Source organism: Mirounga leonina, unplaced genomic scaffold, assembly GCF_011800145.1.
Source record: "Mirounga leonina isolate KUSES-001 unplaced genomic scaffold, KU_Mleo_1.0 Mir_107, whole genome shotgun sequence".
NCBI lineage: Eukaryota > Metazoa > Chordata > Mammalia > Carnivora > Phocidae > Mirounga > Mirounga leonina.
Window position 1 is genome coordinate 5,375,250 of NW_023270233.1, and position 20,559 is coordinate 5,395,808.

General features: G+C 57.2%; 1 protein-coding gene across 1 annotated transcript in view; it reads left to right on the plus strand.

Annotated features, from left to right (window-relative positions):
* The window catches only part of LOC118018987 (collagen alpha-1(XIII) chain-like), a 143,521-nt gene that overhangs the window by 99,477 nt on the left and 23,485 nt on the right, over positions 1–20,559 (plus strand). Inside the window, exons 18-30 of the mRNA XM_035017745.1 lie at positions 6,397–6,441; positions 7,390–7,422; positions 8,116–8,142; positions 8,769–8,831; positions 10,541–10,594; positions 11,386–11,472; positions 12,952–13,005; positions 14,156–14,200; positions 14,588–14,656; positions 15,709–15,732; positions 17,642–17,695; positions 18,727–18,771; positions 19,152–19,304. Of these exons, the coding sequence (XP_034873636.1) occupies positions 6,397–6,441; positions 7,390–7,422; positions 8,116–8,142; positions 8,769–8,831; positions 10,541–10,594; positions 11,386–11,472; positions 12,952–13,005; positions 14,156–14,200; positions 14,588–14,656; positions 15,709–15,732; positions 17,642–17,695; positions 18,727–18,771; positions 19,152–19,304 (753 nt within the window). The remainder of the gene's footprint in view (positions 1–6,396; positions 6,442–7,389; positions 7,423–8,115; positions 8,143–8,768; positions 8,832–10,540; positions 10,595–11,385; positions 11,473–12,951; positions 13,006–14,155; positions 14,201–14,587; positions 14,657–15,708; positions 15,733–17,641; positions 17,696–18,726; positions 18,772–19,151; positions 19,305–20,559) is intronic.

Here is a 20,559-nt window from a genome sequence, read left to right on the forward strand (position 1 = left end):
GCACCCATGTGGTACCAATTTGATCCGAATTTATGACCACCGATCTACTTTAAATATGTTATAAGATGCAAAGTGTGTTTAAAACATTACAACCTTGGCTCTCTTTCAAGGGGATTGATGGGTATGGTCAGACTGTATGTGGATCACAAAACCCGGTGAGAGTTTATCTGTAAGCGTGTCGGAGCTGGTCTGGCTGACTCAGCAGCAGGGGGCGCACTGACGCGCGGGCAGTCTTGGGGGTAAGGCTTGGGGTTCTAGTGAAGGACTGTGACTGAAGCGCACAGCCCCTTCCTGCTGGGGGCTGTGCGTTTCCAGACCAGAGAAGGCAGGATGTGCCAGAGCAGCTTCTGAGAGTGGTTATTCCTCCTGGAGGCTGTGGGGCCCCCAGGGGCAAAGGTCAGACGGGCCTTAAGGTCAGATGTCTAGGGCACTGGGGTGAGGGCGGGAGGGGCAGAAGCTCGCCCACCCAGCCCAGGTTGGCCCCCGACCATATGGCCACGCGGTCCTCAATTCTACAAAAGGGCACGATCATTCCGATCTGCCAGTCAGAGCAGGGGGCCACGTGGGTGGACACATGTCTGCAGAATGACAGGTAACATTATCACGGCTGCCTCACTGGCTTTTTCAACGGGCCAGCTGCGGACGTGCCACAGTGCCCGCATCATATTACTGAAGTCTTAGAACAACCCTCAGAGGAAGGCTTTATTCTTAGCCCTAATTTACAGATGAGCAAACTGAGGTCCACAGAGGGGAGTCCCGGAAAGTCCACAGCCAGGAAGTAGTAAAAACAGTTCTGTCTTATCCCAAATCCTTGCCCTGAATGACTGTACTACCTGGGCCTTATGAGCCGGGAGAGGGGCCAGATGCCGCGTTTTCCCATTTCCTGTAGGCCCTCCTCCCCTAGAAGGAAAGAAGGTGGGAACTGGGCTGATCTCCTTCCTGAGGGAAAAGGCTGGGGCTGGATTCGGGCCTTTCTCTGAGCTTCCTAGGTTCTCTGCGAGCCGACCTTGGGGTCCTTGATGCGTTTCAGTCAAAGAACCCAGGAAGTGGAGTGTTTGTCCATGGGCACTGATCCCCCCAAATGATTCCCCCAAGGACTTAGCATGGCCCCGGGACTTCCACTAAAGGCAGGAAAAGGCAACTTGTCTCAGGCCCCCACCACCGCTCTTCCTAAGGCCCCCTGTACCTCTCTGGCTCTCGGAGGGCCTGAGGAACTCCAGGCTCCCGCAGCATTCATGCACAGTGGAGCGCTCCATGCGGACAGACATGGTAGATGCAGGAGCCTTCTGGGGCGGGGACAGCACTTTCTTTCAAAGCCATGAAATCCTACCGGGGACATCCAGACCATTTAAAATAAAGCAGAGCAGGGATCTGAGACAAGGGCCTCAGATCTGAGGCCTAGTGGGGGCTGAGAGTCTCACCCCGCCAGCCTCCAGCCCCCAGCTTGTGCTCTCTGGGCCCTGTTTCTCCCACACTCCAAAGCCCACAGATTAATTAGAGCTGACTTTTCTTTTTGGAGCTAACTACAAAATCAACCGATCTCAAATCGAGATTACAAGCCAGCCGCCCTTCCAAAGCCCCAGCCTTCGATGGGGCGCCTGACCCCGGTAATTCCCCAGATTACTTCCTGCCGGTCCTAATTACCAGAGGAGCTGACATCTCCCCGGTTCCAGTCCTCTCCTGTCTGGTGCTGGCTAGGGCAGCGAAGAAGGAAATGAGCTGCCTTTTCCTGGAAGGGAGGCCGAGGAACACTCTGCCCTTAGGGCAGAAAGAGACATTAGCCTGCCTCACCCGGCTTTCCCAGCCCAGGAAAGGAACCTGGTCCAGCCTCGAGGCCTGAGCCACCTGCTGGCCTCCGCCCCCCACCCCCACCCCCAGCCCTCCACAGCGGCTCTCAGACGGGCCTTCCTCCTCCCTGCAGAGAACAAAGAGTCTGTGTGTGGAGTTGCTTCCCCCGGGGCCCTCCCCATGGCGCTGGGCTGCACGGGAGCTTCATCCCAGGGAGATCCATTCATCTCCCACACTCCTCTGGCCTGACCTCTGCTTGGTTGGGGAGCTGACCTGGAAGCCCCCCACCTCCCTCCAGACTATGTCTTCTTGCCAAATCCCTGCCCTGCTTATCCAACAAACAGTAAATCACCAATTAAGAGGCCACTCGCACAGGACAGGGGCATGGCCATTTTGTGCTCTAAGGAGCTGACTTTCCTCCTGTCTCGGTAATCGAGGGGTCCCTCCACCTGGAAGCCGGGACCAGAATAGAAAACCCACTGGTGCTGCAAGGCGCTCTGTGCCAGGCCTGGCTGGAGAGTTAGTGGCATCGTAAAAGGCAGGGCTGGGACCGGCCTTCAAGGTCATTCGAGGCAGCCCCCTCTCTACCCACCTGTGCCCACCCAGAGCTTTCTTAGCCACAGTGACTGGAATCTACCCCTTCCTGGCCAGCAATCAGGCGTTCTTGGGTTAACCAACAGGTTAAAGAGCCAGGCTCCTCGGTGGTGGGGTGTCCTGGCCCGGGGGTCTCTGCCCTGGTTCCCCTACTGCCTCTGCCATCCATGCTCTGTGCCCCTGGGCAACGCACAGAGTGCCCACCACCCCAGCTACAGAGTGGCCCAGGTGGGGTCCCTAGGAGCCCACTGGGGGAGCTTCTGGTGTCCTACTGGGAGGATAAGGGAAGGCAAAGATAAAGGGGATAAATTGGGGACCTTGGACTTGGACAGACTATGAGAATTCCCTCTGTACTTAAGATGAAGACACTCGAGTTAGTGAAACTAAATTCAGCACAATTCCAAACCTAAACCTTTTAAACAGGAACACTTTTAAGAAGAGAAATGGGCAAAAGGACCCTCATAAAGACACACTGAGGGGAAAAATTGTGTAAACAGAAGTCATGGTCCCCCTTTTAGCAATAGCTACCAGAAACCCCCTTCTCACTCCCTGCAGACAGGTGCCCTTGTCCACAGCCACCCCAAAGTCCTTGACAATGACTCAGCCCTGTCTCACCTCACAGATCCAAGAATCAGTGCTTCCCGGTGTCAGACTGGGCTGGTCCCCAGGGCAGAGGTCAGGCTGGGGTAAGCCCCGCCTGATGAGAGTGGAATGAGCCTGCAGGGTGGGGTCAGCCGGGGGCACCCCTGCTTCCTGCCCGACAGAAGGGTGGGGGTGAGGGAGGCCTGAAATGGGATCAAGAGAGCCTGGGTCATCTGTAGAATTAAGAGACTTGACCCAGAGGGGAGGGAAGGGGCGAAGGTCAGCCACGCTAACGAGGAGGGCTGCCTCCTTTGGAAGCTCCAAGGGGCCTGGAATTCCCTGGAGAGGGTGGTTTTGTCTTTACATACAAGCCAGCACGGCTGAGGACTACCCCAATTAGCGGGAAAACCTCACTCCCGGGGTTCGCTCTGCACTGCTCCTGCTGAGATTGGAGACAGAAGCCCAGAGATGGGGCTCGAGCAGACCCCCACCCCACCCCCCTTGCTGAAGCTTCTGCAGCTGTCCTTCCAGGTAGGAGGGAGGGAAAGCAGAGACCCCCTGAGACCCGTCCTAGACCAGCATTTTCCCCACAGCTAAACTCCCACCTCCACAGCCTTGCTCTGCAGCTGCCGACAGACCCAGTGTCCCCTCCCCAGCTCCGAGCTCTTTCCTGGCTAAAGGCCTCAGGCAGGCAGGGCTGGCGGTGGCTGGAGAAAGGGCCAGAGTAGTGGTAGGCCAAGGGACTCCAGTCTGACTCACTTTGCAGAGGAGGAGCCTGGACCCAGAGAGGGAAAGAGGCTTACCTAGGGTCACACAGCCTTTCCTGACTCCCAGCCAGTTGCCCCAGATGGAGACGAGAAGAGGCGGGCAGGGCCATTGAGGGAAGGCGAGGGAAAGACAGGAGAAGAGGGAGGGCCAAGCTGATTTCCCACCTGGACCCCCCACCCCTGGGGACTCTGTCTTCGGGGTGTCTTCGGGGCTAAGTCAACCTGGTTGGACCAGCTGGAACGTTAGCAGAAGATCCTGGGTCCTCTGAAGGAGACAGTGATAGGGGCCCTCGGCTGGGACTCCTGAGGAGGGGGCTCTGACACCCTCTTGGCCACAGTCACCAGACTTCTGACAAGGTCCTGTGGCACCCTCTGCTGGCCACAGAGCAGACCTCTGCTGGCAGGCAGGGCCCTGCCCAGCTCCTTCCTCTGCCCAGCGTGGGGTTAAAGACCCAGCCCCCCAGCCCCGGGAGCTGCCCTCCTGCGCTGACCCCTGCACCCTTCTGAGGCAGGGACCAGAGGGCCCTCCAGCTGAGAGGGGCTTTAGAATCAGCCCATCGATGCTTGGGATTGGCTTAGAGAAATGGGTACCTGGACTTCGGCAAACAAAGACCTGTGTTCAAATCCCTACTCTGCATGACCTTGGTGATCATACCTGGCCTCTCAGAGCCCATTTGTTCACCTGTGAATTAGGAATAAAATCCATTGCCACATCGGAGAGAAGTCTTGGAGATAGAATAGAGGACAGATGGAAAGCCCTTAGCCTTGTGCCAGGCGCATGGCAGACACAGTAAATGGCCTGTAAGAGGGATTTCCCAGAATTTGGGGCCCCGGGGCAATGACTCGTCTGCTGTGTTCACCTCCTGAGTACGGATCCACTAACCTTGCCTGTGGCTCAGGGGTCAGGGGTCAGGGTGAGGAAGGGCTCCTGTGTTTGGAGCTAAAGATTCTGGGCCTTTTGCAGAATTCGGAGACTTAGCCCAAGGAGGATGGAGGTGAACGATCCCAGGCAGACATTAATTCATGCATGCCGATTACTAATGCTGAGTGGTCCCCGCTGCACCCAGGAACCAGCATTGGGTATGGGCATAGCAAAAGGCTTCACAGAGGAGATGGTATTTGACCAAGGCCCCTAACAATGAACAGGGTGTCTAGGGAACATCAGAGAGGCATAGAATCCGGGGCGCCTGGGTGGCTCAGTTGGTTAAGCATCTGACTCTTGATTTCAGCTCAGGTCAAGCTCTTAGGGTCATGAGATCAAGTCCCACATCAGGCTCCATGTCCAGAGCTGGGTGTGGAGCCTGGTTGAGATTCTCCCTCTCCTTCTCCCTCTCTCTCAAAAAAAAGACATGGAATCCTGAAAATGGGTGGTGTTTTCAGGGAAATAGGCATCGGGATGTCAGGTGATGAGGCTGGGAAGGAAGCCGAGGACGGAATGCCTGGCCCCGTTTCTGCGGTCAATGCCGGGCAGTGGCTACTTTGCAGTAAGGAAGTGTCACTGTCCAGCCTGTGTCCCGGGGAGCTTCCCCAGACGCCAGCACCGAGGCCCAGTCCGGAAGCAGAGAGGGTGGAAGAAGTTCTAGCTTTGGCCAGCGGAAGGGTGGATAGGACTTCCCAGAAGACGGCAGAAGAGAAGGGATGAAGGCAGCAGAAAAGATGGAGGCCAGGTGGGACCAGTGTCCCCCTCTGCCCGGAAGCCTATGGGAACTGGGGCCTAGCCTGAAGGCCACAGCTCTTGGGACCCAAGACAGCGCTGACTGTCCCCTGTCGCTGCTGGCATTCCGAGCCCGGGCTGGGGCTTCATTTGGGCTCAACTCGCTGAGACCAGAGCTGCCCTCCTTCCTCTCCTGAGCACCACCCCCTTCTCTGACACAGTAGGTCAGTCTCGACTCATCTACTCTTGACCTCCATTTGTCACTGGCTGTCATCTCCAACCCCATCTCCTTCCTGTCCTTCCTGAGCTCACAGCCCCACCCCAGAAGTTTGGCATTTTCACGGGGAGGGAAAAGAGGTTGAGGAGAAAGATGGGACACTGCTGAGATCGTAGAGCAAACCCCACAGTATCCCGAAGCCACAGTCCTCCTGGTGCCCACGGATGGGTTCCAGGCAGCACCCTGCCTCCACCGACCCCCAAACCACAGGCTGGCCCTCAGCTGTGCAGGGCCAAGACCCCCGGGCCCTTGGGAAGGAAGCTGGGAGGAAGGGGAGCCCCAGATGAAGAGGAGAGGCAGGAGCCCATGTGGCTCAGCCAGCAGGTACCACGAGAGCGAAGCTTCTGGGGTGAGAACGGAGCAGGAAGTGCTAGGTGGCGATGAGAGGGAGGAATGCGCGGGTGAGTGGCCAAGTGCACCGAGCTCTGACCCAGCTGGGCCCCTGGCTGGTGGTAGGTCCTGCACAGCCCTCCTGCAGCCCCTCGGGACTCGGACTCTGCTGGTGAGCCTCTCTCTCTTGGGGGGCCTTCTGTGAGTTCACGTAGCTAAGAGGAACGACGGCCTGCGGTGGCTGCCAGGTCCTCGGAGCTCATTGTGAGCTGGACAGGCATCCCAAGCTTCCAGACCAGCCAGCAGGAGTATCTCGTGGACATCCCTGCAGGCTGTGCGCCAAGGGCTGAGGCCTCGGGCTAGTCTGGGCCTCTTCTCAGTGTTTCTTTTATTTCTTCCTTCAGGGAGAACGGGGAATGCCAGGGATGCCGGGCAAACATGGAGCAAAGGTACCTGCCCCTCCCCCATCTCCGGCAGCACCCTCCCCCCACACCCCACGCCCCGCCACCTGCAGCCCCTGCCTGAGCTCCAGCCCTCTCTCCCAAGTTCTGGGACACCTGGGAGGCCCAACTCCTTCTCCTTCCCATGTCCGCTGTGGAGACCTGAAGAAGGGGTACACATTTCCCTCCCAGCCCCCTCCCCCTGCGGTGTCAGCCTGCTCTTCCGGGGGGCGGGGTGCTTCTCTTTGGCCCACGAGCCAGCACTCCCCAGCGCCCTCCTGACATGGCCGGGCCTCCTCCTGGGCATCTCTGGGCCATAAAAACGCTTCTCGGGTAAGCCCAGCTCTGGCTGCCGTCCCACGTGGGGAGTAGGGACTCCCTAAATATCCCCTCCACTTACGATTGACTACATGCTGCATCTGGAAGCCTATTTACCTCAAAGTGGCTGGTTTGGGGCTGATGTGGAAATGGGGTTCACTCCCAGCTGCCCCCCAATCCATGAAGGCACAGATCCAGAGAGTTCTCTGTGAGAAGAATCCCACCTGCCCACTCAGGGGTGAAATCAGCCATCTCCCGTTCTTCCCTTCCACGCGGCTCTCCTTCTACCCTCTTCCCTTCCCTTCCCAGAGCCTCCTCCCCCTTTCCTATCCCACACTGCACCCCAGACACACCCCCATCTGGACACTCCTGGGCTCCCTGCCAGGAGGGCTGGGAGCCGAGCAGGTGGGTGGGAAGCCTGGGGGACTCAACTGTGCTGTTCAGAGCCTCTGCCTTCCTGGGGACCCACGCTCCCTGTGCCAGACTCAGCCACCCACCCTTGCCGTGGGCCCGGCCAGCAGGCAGAAGCAAGCAGTCTGCCTTCGCATCCCCCGCTAAGGGGAGGCTGGGAGGCTGGGAGGCTGGCCCCTCCCTCTGTGCTCGCCCCAGGTCGCCATGCCTTTTTCTTCTCTCCGCCAGGGAGCTCCTGGAATTGCTGTGGTTGGGATGAAGGTCAGTGGCACGTTAGCACTGCTCACATGAGGGGCAGGATGGGAGGCAAGGAGAGAGGAAGACGGAGTTGGGGCTTCAGGGACTCTGTGGGGTGGCCCCTCGGCCAAGGAGGAGGCAGACAGGATTCAGAAACATTTCTCAAGGCAACGTGTATGCCATTATGCACAGCTTGAACTAGAGACGTTTTAACCAAGCCTTGCATAGTAAGTAGCTAAGGTTTGCCAGCCTCAGCTAGAGCAGCATCCTGCCAGGGGCCAAGGGGACCCGGTGCTTTCCTTTATACCTCAGAATCCAACAGCTGCGTGCTCGCAAAGCTCCCGACAGGAGAGCAGGAGTCCTTCCCCTGAACCCCACGCTAACCGCATTTGGTCCGCAGGCATGGGGACACCCAGAAGCACAGATGTGGATCTCCCGGCAGGTCCACAGACCGGGGGCATTGTGTCCAAAGCAAATGCCCGTTCCTTCCTCTCCCCCCGAGCTCACACTTGCCACATCCCTCACCTAGGGGAAGAATCGGGAAGAGTCCAGGAGGCCTCCTTTGGCCTGGGACCTGAAGCCTAGGCAGAGGGAAGCCCTGGGCTGGCCAGATGTTTCACGCACCCCATGAGGACTTTTGCTCATTTATTCGTGCGTTAGCTCTCACTCTCTCTCCTTCATCTCTTTACCGGAATCTTCTTTTTTTTTTCCACACAGGGTGAGCCAGGGACCCCGGGAGCCAAGGTACTGATACAGAGGGAATGTTCTGGGCTACACGGAGCATCAAGCCTTGGGGGGGGGCAGCTACTGCTATGCTCTCGGCCCCCCTGAGGCTGGCCTGGAGCTGGGGCCCCGACTAAGCAGAGGAGGGCCCACCCAGGAGGGGCCTGCTGGTCAGGAATGCCTTCCCCTCCCTGATCCTGGCCTGGAGCTCGGTCAGTTTGCCTGCACACCGGTTCCAGCAGGCAGTAACTCTTGTCCCTTGTGCCTGCAGGGCTCTCTGTCTCTCTTGTCTCGTTCTATAAGGGATGTAACATGAAAAACGTTTCCATGCCAAATATGTTTGGGAAGTACAGAGTTAAAAATATTTCACAGGGTTTTTTTTGTTTTTGTTTTTGTTTTTGTTTTTGTTTTTGTTTTTAACTGCAGGCCTTCTCAGGGCCTTTAAGATGCTGCATGTATATTGGGAAGCTCTAAAACTGTAATCTCTGGTGCAGCATTTTCAAACTTTTTGACTAGAGCATCCTTTTCTTAAGAGGAACATCTTATGGGACTAGTATTCTGGAAATGCTGGTTTACAATCACTGTCCACCCTACCCCTCACCCCCCCCCAATCTTCTTATCAGTGACTTTCTCTTCTTACCCCAAAGGGAGACCCAGGAGCAGCAGGGAAGCCAGGGCCCCCAGGTTTGCCGGGAAAGAGAGGGCAGAGGGTAGGATATTGTGTCTCTGAGTGTGTCCCCTTCAGATCGGCCTCTGCTGGTCCTCCACCCCCTGCCCCCCCCATGGCCCGTGTGTTCGGGGTGCATGTGTCCCCAGGAAGAGGGGAGTGCCCAGATGGCCTGGCAAAGCTGCAGAGATCCTGCACTCGGGAGCACACCCTCCCCCCTCAAAAGCGTTGGTTCTCAAGAGGAAAGAACAGCAGAAGGGAGGCCTCCCCTCCCCCCACCCCCACTGCCCCCACAGCCGGCCTCCGGAGGGCAGCACCTACATCCTTCCCCTTTAGACTCGGCCTGTTTCAGGGCCTGCCCCAGCTCAGCACAGCCCAGGCTGTTTTGTCATTCACCTTCTACCCCAGGGCAGGTGGCAAGCGGATGACACCTAAAGACTTGGTGTGGCATCCTCCGTGGCTCTAGCTGGAAAACTCATTGAGACACCTGGCAAACTATGACCCCAGGGCCCTCCATTTCTATAATTAGCTACAAGAACCAGCAGCCATCAAGCTGCGGAGGGGGATCTCGGGTGCTGACCTGCTCTCCCGATATGGGCCACTCTGGGAGGGCCAAGTGCCGTCTTCATGGTATAGAAGATGGAGCTTCAGGAGGGCTGGGGAGTGGGCCAGCCTCTGCCACTTGAGACCAGGAGGGGTCGTTCACAGCCATGGAGTCTCTTTATCTGTGCAGCGAGAGCAGAGCTCTGTGATGCACGACATGGGGGAGAAAATTCTTCATGGCCGAAGAAGATGCTTAGGGCGGAGTATTAGCTTCCAAGGGCTGCCCGAACAAAGGACCACAGGCCATGTGGCTCAACCACAGAAGCTTATCGTCCCACAGTTCTGGAGGCCAGAAGTCTGAGATCAGGTGTTGGCAGGGCTGGTTCCTTCTGCAGGCTGTGAGGGAGAATCTGTCCCCTGCCTCTCTCCTCGTTTCAGCGGTTTGCTGGCATCCTTTGGTGTTCCTTGGCTTGTAGAAGCATCACCCCAATCTCTGCCTTCATCTTGACATGGCGTTCTCCCAGTGTCCATGTCCCCCTGTCCAAATGTCCCCTTTATGAGGACACCAATCATATTGGATTAGGGGCCCACCCTACTCCAGTGTGACCTCATAACTTCACTAGTTACATCTATAATGACCCTATTTCCCATGAAAGTCACATTCGGGGCTACAGGGAGTTAGAACTTCAACATATGAATTTTGGGAGGACGCAGGCCAACCCATCACAGGAAGCAAACTTCTCAAAATAGTCCTCCAAAGGAGAAGTCTAGTGAGATGGTATTTGTTTTCCTTGGAGGCAGGGAGGAGGTCGGCCGAGACTGGGGGCCTCTAAATGCTAGACATTTAAAAAATGAAAAGAACAGAGTGGTTAAAATGAAGAGCTTTCCCGACTACTGGCCTTCTACACTGCTCGCCTCTCCCCAGGAGACCCGGCAAAAGGAGCTAAATGCTCTTAGCACCTCTTGCTTCATAAATGATGAGGGCCCGGCCAATACGGGAAAAGGAGAACAATGATCCAGGCCCTCACCAGTGTGAAGTGGCCCAGGGAAGGAGTCAGGTGCAGATGGGGGTCTGGTGGGAAATGGCCCACAAAGGGGCAGGGAGGCAGCAGAGAGAAAACCAAGGCCCTATGCTGGTGGGCCTGGTGCCTTCCCAGGCATCCTAGAGGAACCATTCCTAACCCTGCACTGTCTGTATTTTCTCCACAGGGCGAAAAGGGGGCTGCAGGCTCCCCTGGGCTATTCGGCCTCATGGGGCAGAAGGTGGGTATTAGCAAGCTCAAAATGGTGGGTTCTGTGTAAAGGCCTTGGGGTTCATCCGCATCCATGTTCCCGGCCCTGACCATTCAGGGGCCCCAGTATCGGAGGTGTCCCTCCCAGACTGGGGGAAAGAAGCTGGAACACAGCTAGATTCGTGCGTGGGGTACCACGTGGGAGGCCCTGACTGGCAAAAAATGCCCATATTCAAAGACCAGTAGCTGTGACCTTGTCAGATGTCTTTGTGTCAGCTCTGAAAACGTGCTCCCTAGGACATGAGCTCCATTACATTCCATCAAAAAAAAAAGAAAAGAAGACTTGAGGTCAAGTAAGTGTGGGGAGAGCTGCGTAAGTCAGGCACCCTTGGAAGGTCACAGGGCACTTTCACCTGCCGGGGCTCAGAGCACCCTGCGGGGCAGGAGCCTGAGCTTCTTCATTTCCCTCTGCCTTCCCTAACACCCTTTGGCCACCTTTCAAATATTCCCACCCCCGGAAGGAGGGTTCCATGGACACACTCTGAGAAACAGAGTCTAGGCCCAAGGTATGAGGGGTCTCATTTTTTGCTCCATACCTGCTCCCCTGCAATAGCTATGTCCCTTCTCTCCGCAAATCCCATGGCCAGTCAGACCAGGCTGGGCTTCTGAGGGCCTCTGTGCCCAGCCTGGACCGAAGGGTGGTCTGCTGCCCCTACTCCTTGGAACTGCGAGGGGAGAAAAGACAGGGATGGGCCACCTCCCTCCAGAGCTAGGCAGGCCTAGTGATGGTTACTCCCCCACTCTCCCCTATTCTGTTCCCAGGGAGAAAAAGGTGATGCTGGTAACTCCATCGGAGGGGGCAGAGGGGAGCCCGGCCCCCCAGGGCTACCTGGGCTCCCCGGGCCAAAGGTGAGTTTCCCTGGGATCCACGCTCGAGGGAGATGCTGCCTGTGACCTTTATCTTCAGCCCATTCTTGCGGACTCCATCCTGGGCACCTTGCCTTCTCTCCTGCTCCAGATATGTGGTTTTTCCAGTGGATTCTAGAAAGACAATTTGGACTGAGCTCCTGATTTTAAGTGGTGACTGTTTGACTATCCGAGAGAAACAGTCCGAGGGCAGATGGATGGTCCCAATGACAGCTACGATGTAACTGAGTCAGGGACGGACAGCTGCAGGGCTTAGGACAGCCAGAAGGGCCCCCTGCCCAGGCTCTGAATAGACATCAGTGATCAGTTGGGCCCCACCTGGTGCTGGCACCCGGGGGGGGGGCGGGGGGCCGGGTAGCAGCAGTGGGGTCAGCTGCCAATGGGACTGCCCTCACTTTGAAACTTCAGTGGTGGGGTTTGGGTTTCCCGAAGCAGACGCCTGCACTGCTCCATTTACTCCAGCAGCCCGGGGAAGAGAGGATGGCCTCTTTCTGAGCTTATAAGGCAAGGACATGATTTCAGATGATACACACATTCATTCCACCCACCTGCTGCTGTGGGCGGGGCCCTGCCTGGGCTGTGAGGCTGCAGAGAACCTACCCTCAGCTTGCTCACAACCCAGCAGGAGAAGCAGACCCACAATTCACAGGGGTATCGTGGTGGGGGCCAGAAGGAAGCCCACAGACAGACAAGATGAAGTGGCCGAAAAGGTCTCGGGCGAACCCCCACATGCCCATCTGACCGTGGCAGGAATAGAGCCTCCCTGGCTTGAGCACCAGCTTTGCTAATGGTGGCCCTGCCCCCAGGGCTCCAGGACATCCCCAGGGTCGGAGTCTGACCCCACGGGGTGTTGATCCCTGGCAGGTTTTGGGTTTTGATTTGGGGTCAGGGAAGCCTGATCACTACTGTCCCTGCATTCTGGGACACAAGAGGGGAAAGTTAGAAGACTGTTCCCAAGCCCGTGTCCTCCTTCAGGGCCAGGCAAAGTGCTGACTAAGGGAAGTATGCGTGGGGGGGGCCTCCTCCCATCTCTCTCTGTGCCTCCCATCCTAGGCCTCTTGGGCCCCCTCCCTCCATGCCCGGAGGCTTCATGGTCCCCTCTGTCTCCCAGGCGGGACTGCTGAGATGTGCCTTCCCCGGTGCTTTAGGTTCCAAAATGACCTACCTCCCGGTAGCTGGGGGTGCATGGCGGTCCCCACCTGGGAGCTGCAACAGAGCTGGCTTGTGTGTTAACCAGAACTGAGGAGTGCCTGCACTGCGGGCTGGACCCCAGGAAGTGGTGCAGAACTCAGAGGAGGAAAGGGGCAGACAGGGAAGGCTGCCAGGAGGAGGTGAGACCCAGACTGGGCCCACGGGTGGGCGGGAGGCAGATGAGAAGAATGAGGTAAGTCAGTAGAAGCCAGTGCAGACAAAGACAGAGATCCAAAGACACCTAACACCCATGTCTCTCTTCTTCCCCAGGGAGAAGCTGGGGTTGATGGCCAGGCCGGCCCCCCAGGACGGCAAGGAGACAAGGTACAGAGGCTCACAGTTCTGAGATGAGGTCAGCTTGGGAGTTCAAGCCCCAGCTCAGGGAGAGCAAGTGTGGTGGCCGGCCCTGCAGCCAGACCCCCAGGGCACAAAGCTGATGGGGCGTGACTCCGGGTGGCCATCTCTCCTGCTGGCTGGGGAGAGCCTTCCATGGAGTCAGCAGTCATGCAAAGGCTGGTCCAGGGTCAGACACTTGGGCTGGGGCAGGACCCAGAACCCCTGCTTCTGTTAGCTTCCACGCCCCTGGTAAAGGTGGGGCTCCCACTTCTCCCCAGCTACTTCCTGTGGGAGGGTCAGGTCGGGGCTGCCCTGTCCCTCACGGTGCTCAGGGACGAAAATGCTCTGGGGGGAGGGAGGGTAGGGGCAGGTCATCAGCAGGTGACAGTGGCTCGACATTCCACGAGCTGATCGGCTTCAGGGTCGTGTGGAATTAAGTTATATTAAAGGCTCTGTTGTCCCTTTACATACACTTTCTGTCTTGATTTTTAAAATTTGTCTCTGATGTTAACATTGTCCCAGAACCATTGGGACTGAGGTTTGTTTTCATGCATTCCCCATAGTTCTGTCCTGTTTCCAACAGCAATAACCCCCAACCCCACCCAGCGGGGAGGTTGAGCGCTCCTAGTGCCTTCCGCTGAACTCCCTTTCTCCATCCGGCAGTTTGGGGCTATCACATGCAGAGAGGCCCCTGAAAGAACCCATCGTCCCTCCATGGCAATTATTGACCCCTCAGGTCACGGACTCTTGCTCTGTGAGCCGAATGGAAATAAACAGAAGCAAAGGGCCTGGTCCTCCGAAGAGGTGGCTGCCATAGGGGGCGGGGGAGAGGTGGCCAGGCAGACACGGGTCACAGGTGCAGTCCCTAGCAACTAGCCCAGACCAGGAAGAAGGTCTTTCAGCAAGAAGCCAGAGGAGCCCAGAGGCGCTGGGAGGCCCAGAGGAGGTGAGGCAGGTAGAGATGCTCCTGAAGGGAAGGAGCCTGCACTTCCCTACAGGAAGGTCGGCAGCCTCTTGGCCTGAGTGAAGATGAGCCTCCCAGCCCCTCCAGGGCCCCTTACAATGGCCCCTCTGGGGACAGCAGGTGCTCTCGGATCCAGCCTTATCCCTCTTTCACTCCAATTTTGTCATGCAACAGGGGGAGCCTGGAGCAGCTGGAGACCAGGGACCAGCCGGCCCCAAGGTACGTGCATCTTCCCCGGAGTCAGAGCACAACATCTCGCTCCCCTGGGGTCACAGTGTGAATGGCTGGACTCTGGGCCTTGAACGGGAGGGAGGGAGAGAGACCTCTTTCTACGGTCATGGCAGCCATGATGGGACTCGGTCTTCTCTAGGTCTGTCTAGACCAGAGTCTGTCGCATAGAGTCTTCTGTGTTTGTTCTAGAACCTCTAGGCATCCTCTCTCAGTGTGGGGAAGCCCCTGACTCCCCGGCCTGCAGCTCTGGGTCCTCCCGCGTGCAGCCAGGCAAAGCCCGCCTTGGCTACGATCCCACCTGGTAGAGAGTAGGCAGCCTTGCGCCCCCGTCCCTACTGGCCCCGGCCTGGGGTTGAGGCCACATTTGTCTTGCAGGGCACCAAGGGGGAACCAGGGAAAGGAGAGATGGTGGACTACAACGGAAACATCAACGAGGCTCTCCAGGTGAGTGGGAGCTGGCCCAGAGACTAGAGATCGGGAGGCGCTCAGAGACCTCTGGGCGCTGCACCACGGCCCTATGAGGGAGCACTTCAATGCCCCCACTAGTGTGCTTGAGGGCAGGCTATTGGGCAGAGCTTCCAGGAGAGTGTCCCCCTTGCTCTCTCTCCCTTGGCCTCTGTCTCCAGCCTCCGGGCAAATGCACCCCCTTCATTTGGCCACCAGGTGGCCTGGCTCTTGGTCTGGCCCTGCCAGCAGGCTATCCTGGCTCTGGGGAACAGAGCACCATAACTGGAGCATCCTGGCACCCTGGGGGGTGCTGCTGGTCCATCCAGGGTTCTGGAGCCCCAGGTCTTCAATAACCGTGGGGTCATTTTGTGGGGAGTTGTGGGGGAAGGGGAGCCCTGTATGTTGTAGGATGTTTCGCAGCATCCCTGGTCTCTATCCACTAGATGCCAGGAGCACCCCACCCCCTGTTGACAGCCAAAATATGTCTCCAAATGTCCCCGGGGGCCAAACGCCACCCCCAGGTGGAGAACCATCCCTTTAAAGGAAACTCTGTACCTCTGTGGATCCATTTACGTGGTGTACGATCCTGTCTCCATGCCAACAATCGTCCCCCTGGTTTCTTGAGTGGCTCTGTATCTTCCTATTCTGCATTCGTTGTTTACGAGGAAGTATGTCAGAGCCTTGAAATCTGGGTTCTGGGGAAGAGGAGAGAACAGGGGAGGGTCCCAGTCAGTGATCAGGGAGAAGCAGAGACGTTGTGTCCTCCCTCTTTGGCAAAGTGAAGGGAAGCGGGCAGTCCGTTTCAGGGCCTGTTTGAGTCTGGTGTAGGACAGCTTCAGATCAGCCTGGGTGAGATATAGAGCATTCTCTGCCCAGTCTCTGTGAACCTTGGGGAGAGGTGGGAGCGGCATGCGGTTGGGAGGCACGGAGCCCACCTTACTGTGCTCCTAAGGGGGACCCAGCTCCCATGTTTCCATGCCTGGGCCTAGGGGACCCTCCAGATGGCCCTTGACTTGTTCTTCAACTGATTGCATGGCATTGGTTTTTAGGAGATCCGAACGCTGGCCTTGATGGTAAGTCTTCCTCCTTCCCTTGGGCACCGGGCTGAGGGCTGGGGGGCCCGGGCGGGGGGTTGGGGGCCAGGGGAGGGCAAGGACTTGAGGTCTGGCCTCCAGAAAGCCGGTGCAGGTCTGCTGGGTTAGGACTGACCCTGAAGTGCCGGGGCAGAGGGTGATCCAAGCCTCAGCAGGGGCTCTCCGGAGCCTCCCCTACCCCGGGGCAAGGGGGGGAGGTCCCTGCTATCCTCTGGAGTGGCTCTTCACCCATTCCACTGCGCACTCTTGTCGCAGCGTAGATGCTGGGTCCCCGTGAAGCCGCGTCAAGGAGATGGAGGTACAAAGGAGGATGCTTTTATGTTTCTTGTACTCAACCTTCAGCTCATAAAATCCATAACCCTAAAAAATCAGGAGCTACTCAACGTCCATGTTTTCACCTTTCCTAGAAATCAATTTCATTTTCTGCACTTGGAAAACCAGTGAATTCCAAGCCCAGATTTTGCATGCGTACCTACTACCAGTGACAGGCCTGTGGATTTTTGTAGTGAATACTTATAGTTAAAACAACTACCATGAGGTTTAACATCCAGGAGGAGAGAAGAAAGGAGATCCCAAAGTTCTCAAACTATTGGAATTTCATCTCACTTAATGTTTTATTTTTATTTTTTTAAAGATGTTATTTATGTATTTGAGAGAGAGAGAGAGCATGCGCACACACACACACAAACATGAGTGGGGGGAGGGGCAGAGGGAGAAGCAGACTCCCCGCTGAGCAGGGAGCCTGACGCGGGGCTTGATCCCAGGACCCTGTCGCGGGGCTCGATCTCAGGACCCTGACGCGGGACTCGATCCCAGGACCCTGACGCGGGGCTCGATCCCAGGACCCTGACGCGGGGCTCGATCCCAGGACTCCAGGATCATGACTTGAGCCGAAGCCAGATGCTTAACCCACTGAGCCATCCAGGCGCCCCTGATTTCGCTTACTATTTTTAGTGGCCGTGTGCCACCGAACACTTGGGGATGTACAGCCCCAGACTCAAACACCAATCACATCATGCCTCAACCCCAGAGCTTGGTATTAACATCACGTGATTCTAAAATCAATGAGCTCCATCTGGGGACATTAAAATATATTATTTGAAATAGCTATCCAAAACAAAACTTTCATGGAATCTTTCTTTCGTTTAAAGTCAACTTTGAGGTATAATTTACATACCATGAAATGTACCCACTTCAGCTGTGACGTTTGATGAGCTTCGACAAATGTATATACCCATGTATCCACCACCCCAGGCACTCCAGAAAGTTCTTTTATGTGCCTCAGGAGTCGATCCCACACCTACCCTCAGCCCCCGGACACCACTGATCTGCTTTCTGTCGTGGTGGATTCGATCTGTCTTTTCTGGAGTATCATCTGAGTGGAATTGTGCAGCCTAGCCGCCTGTGTCTGGCTTCTTTAGCTCAGCAAAGAATGTCTGGGTTGCAACCATGACATGGCAGACCCTGTGCTTGCTTAATTTTTCACTGCTGAGTAATATTCCATTGGATGGGTATTGCACACCTGCACCTATTGATGGATATTTGCCTTGTTTCCTGGAGGCATTTTGAAGTCCCTATCGGGGGAGGTGAAATTTATCTTCTTGGAGCCCAGGGGTGCTCGGAGGGAGGACGAGGGGCTGGTAGGCGTGGCTCCAGGATCCCCCCCACCCCCAACCCCAACACTCTAACCCAGACACACTCAGTGCTTATCCACTTTACATTGTAGAGTCCCCGTGCTATTTCCTTTACAAAAAAATGTTCCTGCCACTGATGAGATGTTTGAAAATGACTGATCCCCATAAACTAGCCTCCCCATACATCCCCCTGGCAACAGACCACCCCTCCTTGGGTGGAAAGTTCTTCCACAGGTCTTTCTTTTATTTCCTAGGGGCCCCCTGGTCTTCCCGGACAAATCGGCCCACCCGGAGCCCCAGGCCAGAAGGTAACACTTGTCCTGACAAGGGAGATGCAGACCCCACAGAGGCACTGCCTGTGTCCCCGAGTGCGGGAGCCAGCGGGGGACCCTCCCATCTTCCCTGCGGAGCCACCACTGCAGCCTGGCCTCTGACTCCTCCCACTGCTCCCAGGCACCCCAGGCCCTGTCTTGCCCCCATGACAGCCACCCCCACTCCTGCCACCTCACTCTGCCATTCTTCCCCTGCTGTCTGACTTGGGCTCCCGTAATTCACAGGCTTCTGTTCTGTGGTAGAGCTTGGGTCTAGACAAGCCACTGCTCCGGACAGAATCACGAGGGGACCCCGAGCCCCCCATCAGGGAACACGGCACTTGAGCTCCTCCCCGACCTCCCCCCTCCTTTGCTCCCCACCTTTGCTCCCCTTTAGACTCTGCCTCACCCGCGTGATTTTCTCAGAAAGCCCTGCATGTTTGCACCTCTGTCCTCTGCTCATGAGGGCCCCTGCCCTGAAGTTCCTTCCCCTCTTCCCTACCTTTCCAAGTCCTCATATTTCAAGCCCAACTCCAAGGCCACCTCCTCCTTGAAGGCTCCCCTGATCTACCAGGCAGAATTCACTGCCCCTTCCTCTCTGCTCCTCTCATAGCATCGTTATGCCTTGGTGATGTGGCTCATTCTTCACTGGCCTCAAAGACAGAGGCCAGGCCTCTTTTAGCTCCCTCCCTGACCTAAAGAAAGGGACTGGGTTGATGTGAAGATGCAGGGAGCTCCCTGTGGGGCGGGCAGGACAGGAGGGCTGGGCTGGGAGCCTGGGGTACCCAGGGTGCTCAGAGGCAGCGTGCAAGATTGTGGCCAACACGTGGCCTGCGGAGCCAGGACCTAGCTGCCTGCTGCGCACACCCCAGGCCTCATGCGCACAGCTCTGCCCTGGGGTCCTCTCCTTGAAATGGAGGCAGTGCAAGTACAGAGCTCCGGGGTGACCCTGGCACTGACGCAGCGTGCCGTAAATGACAGTGCCTCTTCCCTGCTCTGACACTGACCTTCTCTTGTTCCGGCCACAGGGGGAGATCGGACTTCCAGGCCCTCCAGGACACGATGGGGAAAAGGTAAGAACAGATGCCCTGGATGAGTGTCCGAAGAGGGACCTTGACCTGGGCTGCTGGGGGACGGTGGGCGGTGGGAGCCAAAGGCTCTGGAAGAGGCCCAGATGTGAGCCTTGTGGGGAAGGGAGTGGGGGCGTGTGGGGGCCAATCCTGCAGGAGCCTGAGCCCCACATGCTGGCCCCAGAGGAGCCAGGAAGACCTAGTTGGGACGGGCTGGGGCTGGTGCTGAGGTTTCTCCGATTCCGAGGGAGGTGGACAGGCTCTTCGCCTGGGCCAGTCAAGCACAGAAGAGCCATGTCCTTTGGACTTCCCATTCTTTCGTGCTCTCTCTCTCTACCCCCTCCATCAGTGTCTATAATAAATGTTGCTAATATCTTCTAAAGGGACCTCGAGGCAAGCCAGGAGACATGGGCCCTCCCGGTCCCCAAGGCCCCCCAGGAAAGTTTGGACCTACAGGAATGAAGGGAGAACACGGACACCCGGGGAGCCCAGGAGAGAAGGGGGAGAAAGGGGAGACAGGACAGGCGGGCCCACCGGTGAGTGCCAGGGCGGGCCGGCCAGGACCCTACCCTGGGACGCATGCCTGCCTGCGTGGGGGCACCACGCCCAGCATGGCTTCTGTAGCCCAGGCTGGAAACCTGGGGTCCGGAGTTGGGGGCCAGGGACTCCCCTGGGTTTCCCTCAAGCCCCTGGCTTTATGAAGGCCAGTTGCCCACCACCCCCCCAAAAGAGAAGGGGCCTATTCTGTCATCTCCTGTGTCTTTGGGAAAGTCCTTGAGGCTTGCAAGACCTCTGTTTTCTCATCTCTAAAATGGGGCTAATCATGCCCTCCCTGGATACTTCCCTGGGTTGTTGGGAAGGTGATGAGGTCATGGGTGTCATCCTGTGTCTTTGGCAAGCATGCAGAAGCCCGACACCCAGGGGAGGTTGCCTGTACAGAGAAAGCACCTTGCCCAGCCCGACGAGGCTGCTGACTTGACCCGGGCGTCTTCCGTGTGCATCAGTGGTTTTCTTCTGTGAAATGGGCACCACCCTAGACCCCTGCCCTTGAAGGAAGGGAGTGCATGCCACAGTTGGTCACAGATGTTCAAGCGATGCCCTCGCTCTTGACTAACAGAGATCTTTGTCAATCTGTAGGGTCTAGACGGCCCAACTGGGGAGAAAGGAGAACCAGGTGGCCAAGGGAGACCCGGAGCAACAGGATTGCCCGGCCCTACCGGGCTCCCGGGATTTACAGTAAGGCGAGAGGGTGGGGTATCGAGGTTGTCAGCAGGCCACTGTGGATGAGGGCATGCGAGCGAGGGTGCCCCTCACAGTGGTCACCAGCCTAGCGGATGCCTGGCCTGCAACGAGGCTGCACTAACCCCCGCCTGCCTGGCCTTTTGTTGGGGTGGGGGGCGCTGGCGGGTCCTCTCAATGAACATCTACTCCGTGCAGACCACTGGAGTGTGAATACCGGTTCCCACTTCTCAGGTCACAGCACGGTGGCCTCTGCCTTCAGGCACCAGCCTGGCTCGAAAGTGCTAGAGTCTTAGACTCAGAATTCTCCTCTTAGAAGTATAAAGAACCTCAGAGGTCAAACAGTCCCACCTGTGACCTCGGGAGCTACTCCCCAGGGCTGCCCGACTCAGCTGGGACAGGCAGGCAACTCCCAGACTCCTGACGTGTCCCCTCCACCGCGGAGCAGCTCCAGGCTGCAGGGACTGCTCCTGGATGTGGTGCGGAAGCTTCCTCATCAACCGCCCACCCCTGGCCCTCGCCCTGCACCTAGAGCCAGAGTCATTTCTGTAG